At 54.7% G+C, this 4,289-nt stretch overlaps 1 protein-coding gene across 1 annotated transcript; it reads left to right on the forward strand.

Annotated features, from left to right (window-relative positions):
* The first annotated feature begins 233 nt into the window (after window positions 1–233).
* Window positions 234–1,197, forward strand: LOC126517637 (uncharacterized). Its single transcript, XM_050167437.1, is given in 2 exon segments — window positions 234–572; window positions 574–1,197. Coding segments are annotated over 2 exon segments (963 nt in total).
* The last annotated feature ends 3,092 nt before the right edge of the window (window positions 1,198–4,289 follow it).

The following is a 4,289-nucleotide window of genomic DNA, read 5'->3' on the forward strand; positions in this document are numbered from 1 at the left end:
CCGCGTAAGCTCACTGAGCGTTTTTGTTCTACCTCTCGCTCTCATTGCGTACCGCTATTCCGCGCCATCCGGCCTCCTCAGAACCGCTTGACATTGCTTGACCATTCCGTCGGACCGCTTTGCTCGTCCAATTTCATCACCAAAGATGCACCGCCGGCATTTTAATTCAGCTACGTTCGGGTTAAGTCAAGAAGGGCGCGGTTGAAAATCATACTCGCGAAACAACTAGTACGATGCCTGATAAAAAGGACCAGGGCGCGCCAGCACATGATATGTCCAGCATTATTTCCCAGCTGACCCCACTGCTCGAGCATCAGACAAACATAACTCCAGCAGCCAGTTTCCGTTTACAGCTCTCTGTGCCTACATATGAAGGCCACACAGATAAGAAATTGGTGGCAGACTTCCTCCAGGAAATGCAAGATTACCGCGATGCGGAAGCCATTACTGATAGCGTTCTTCTACAGCGCGTTTTGCCCGTCGCCCTGACTGGGTCCGCCGCCCGCTGGCGTCGTCGCCAGTCATTCCAAAGTTGGACGCACTTTTAGCAGCTACTGCGAGCAGAATTCCTCCCCCCCCGACTACCTTGTCCGCATGAAAGACGAGCTTCGCGCCCGTAGTGAGGCGGAGGACGAAAGCCTCCAAGAATACATACGATCCTTTCAGGAGCTTTATGAACGCGCAGACCCTTCAACACCCGAAACGGAAAGAGTCACCCGGGCAATCCGGCAATCTCACCCACGCTTTCAGGCTTATCTAAGGGGCCGTACCTTCTCTTCGCTTGACGATCTCGCTAAAGTGGCGTCCGATATTCAGGCAGCGATGTTGGCAGAGCTCACCTTCCAGCCTCCACCCCCGCCTCAAGCCTCCCTCGAGCCGTCTTGCGCGTGGCGCGGTTCTCTAATTGCAAGCCCGGGGAATATGGTACCGCCTCCAAGGGCGCTGGATCCGTTCATTCACCGCACCTTTGCCACCCAGGTACCTTTCCGGCCTCCGGTCCGGGAACCTGCAACAACGTTGCGAGGCACTCTGGGCCGCAGCAGGCCTGTAGCGGCTGCCGCCCAATCAGGCGCAGAAGATACACGCAGGAACATTCCAGTCTGCTTCCAGTGCGGGGGACGAGGCCACTACAAGAGCCAGTGCCCGAGCCCCTCTGGCTCCCGCCAGCAGGGAAACGACGAGGGCCGGCGGTGGTGAGCAACTACCAGTCGCCGGCCAACGACCTACCGCGCCTCGACGTCCCCTCGCAACATGCAGGCTCCGGAACGACCTCTCCGGCAGCAGCCGACCCTCACGCGGTGTCACTCGCAACATCGAAACATCTTGCAGCGGCCGTCAAGCACCGAGCGGGGGCAGGCGTTTCCAAGACTACGAAAAGCCGGGTGTTTTGGTCGTCTCACCATCCTGCTGTCACGGCGCTGTGCCGCGGACAACCTCGGCAGCGGAGAGGGGGAAAGAAACGGCTCCTCACACTCGAATCACTACCGGCATCAACGGTAGTAGCTGTACCGGAAAGGTGTCACCCCCCCAGATCGAAGGCCCAGGATCTCGGACAAATGGTGAGGTCTTTGCCGTCCACGTTCAGTCTTCTTGACGACCACCTTGAGAAAACACCATTGGTAGCGGTCAGAATGGCCGGAATAGAAGTACCTGCTATTTTAGACACCGGCTCTGCTGTTTCCGTTTTGGTCGATCGTGTCAAAAGCGCCTGCGAGACGAAACGTGTACAGTTACGAAGTGTGAACACGACCCTTCGCATGGCATCCACTCACGTTGCGTCCGCTACGTCAGCAGCCCGGTTAACGGTTACCATCAATGATAAAAATTCAGGCAACGCTTCCTACACCTTCCAGGACTTTCTTTTCCTGTGATTTTGGGCCGTCACTTCATAGCCAAAGCAGGAATCGTTCTCGATCTCTCTAAAGGCACCTACCAGTACGGCATGCATGCACATCCACTCAAGTTCATGACTAAGCCAGGAGACCCACAGTCAAATCGCTTTACCGCCAATATATCTGCGGTCTCCGAGACTGGTAGTGGTATTCTCACTGTTCTGGTCTTTCACAAGATCTCCAGCGGAGAAGACCAAAATCGAGACAGCGCTTAAACCATTTGCCGCAATGTTCACGGAAGCTCCTGGCAGCATTAATGTGCTGACTCATAGGATCGACACCGGATGCGCCCGCCCAATTCGTTTCAACCCGCGGCCCCTGAGCATCCACAAGCGAGCACTTCTTGATAGTGCGCTAGACGAAATGATCGCTACCGGTGCAGTAAGACCGTCTAGGAGCCCCTGGGCGTTTCCAGTTGTACTAGAACCTGAGAAAGATGGCACGGCGCGGTTGTGTGTCGACTACCGTCGGTTGAACGCTGTCACAGTTCGAGACTCGTACCCCTTCCCATCAATCAATTCAGTGATGTATTCACTTGGGTCCGCAAAGTTCTTTACTGCTTTAGACTGCAGCAGGGGCTTCCTGCAAATTCCGATCGCCCCCTGCGATATTGCAAAGACTGCATTCACTTGCAATTGGGGACTGTTCGAATTTGTCCGATTGCCTTTCGGTTCGTGCAATTCACCGGCGACCTTTCAGCGTGTAATAGATATTGTGCTTCAAGACGCCAAATTCAATTATGCGATGGCTTACATGGATGACGTGGTAGTGTTCTCTAAAACCCTGGATGAGCATCTCCTACACCTAACCACCGTTTTACAACGAATGCAGGACGCAGGCATCACCATTAACCCCCGGAAGGTTCAACTGGTTTCGACCAGAATCAACCTCCTAGGTTTCATTGTCGAGCAAGGCACATTCCGGCCTGACGAGGAGAAACTCCAGGCCATACTGCAGCTTCCACCACCAACAGACGCCAAGAGCCTGCAGCGGTATTTGGGCATGGTGGGCTTCTACCGCCACTTTATCCCCAACTGCGCTGACCTGGGAAGGCCTCTTCACCAGCTCCTACGGAAAGGTGCCAGTTGGTACTGGACTGATGTGGAGCAGGGATCATTTCGGGCTCTGTCATCGGCTATCGCCGATACCGCACGTCTGCGGCTTCCCGACCTCAACCTGCCATTCACCGTGCAGACCGATGCAAGTGAGCATGGCATCCGCGCAGTTTTGCTTCAGAAGTACCAAGGGAAGCTTCACCCTCTGGCTTTTGCAAGTCACACTCTCACAGGAGCAGAGCGGAACTATACCGACAGAGAAAGAGTGCCTAGCAATTGTAATTGCACTAAAGAAATTTGAAATGTATCTGGATGGAGCTGAGTTCACTATTCAGACTGACCACCAGGTGCTGACGTGGCTGTCAAAGCTACAAAACCCAGCCGGCCGTTTAGCCCGTTGGGCCCTCGCTCTTCAGAAGTATAATTACAGAGTAGAATACAGGAAAGGCACCTTCAACAAGGTAGCTGACGCCCTGTCCCGAGCACCACTCTCCGGGGATGGCGAGCCGGCATCCGAAGTCCTGGCTGTGGCAGTGCCTGTGGACGCCTGGGGAACACTGATCTCCCGCCAGCAGCTACTCGACGCCCAGCTAAGCGACGACCAGTGCAACTTGATACGCAAGGTACTGGACGGCGCCAACCCTGCCGGTAGCGGCAACTACGACTGCTACATGCAAGCAGACGACGGCCTGCTCTTGCGGTATATACCTGCTGCCGATACGGATTGCGGTGAGTCCCCATTCCGTGTCGTTGTGCCTAGGAAGCTGCGCAAGCCTTTCCTAGAGTACTTTCATGACACCCACCTTGCCGGTCATAGCGACGGCAAGAAAACCTTTGAGAAGTTGTGTCGCGTCGCGACATGGCCGCACATGAGAAAGTATGTCTTCAAATACGTTCGCACATGTCCTACCTGCCAGACCGTAAAACCGAGGGGAGGGAAGCCACCGGGCTTCATGCAACTAGTTGAGAGCCGATACCCATGGGAAATTGTGGCATGTGATGTTATGGGCCCATACCCCAGGTCAGCTAAAGGGAATCGATACTTGTTAGTGGTCACTGACCATTTCTCCAAATGGGTGGAGCTGTACCCGCTACGCAAGCTGGATTCTAAGATAATCTGGGATAGGCTGTTGGAAGCATTCACCCGTTTCGGTTTCCCAGCGCAGCTTATCACAGACAATGCCCCATATTTCACAGGCAGGATATTCGTTGACACTTGCAAAGCTCTTGGCGTGCAGCACAAAAGGACGACACCCTACCACCCAAAAGCCAACATCACGGAGCGTGTCAACAGAAACCTTAAGGCAATGCTGGTGGCTTTCACCGAGCGGCACAAGGACTG

This window comes from Dermacentor andersoni, chromosome 11, assembly GCF_023375885.2.
Source record: "Dermacentor andersoni chromosome 11, qqDerAnde1_hic_scaffold, whole genome shotgun sequence".
Classification (NCBI taxonomy): domain Eukaryota; kingdom Metazoa; phylum Arthropoda; class Arachnida; order Ixodida; family Ixodidae; genus Dermacentor; species Dermacentor andersoni.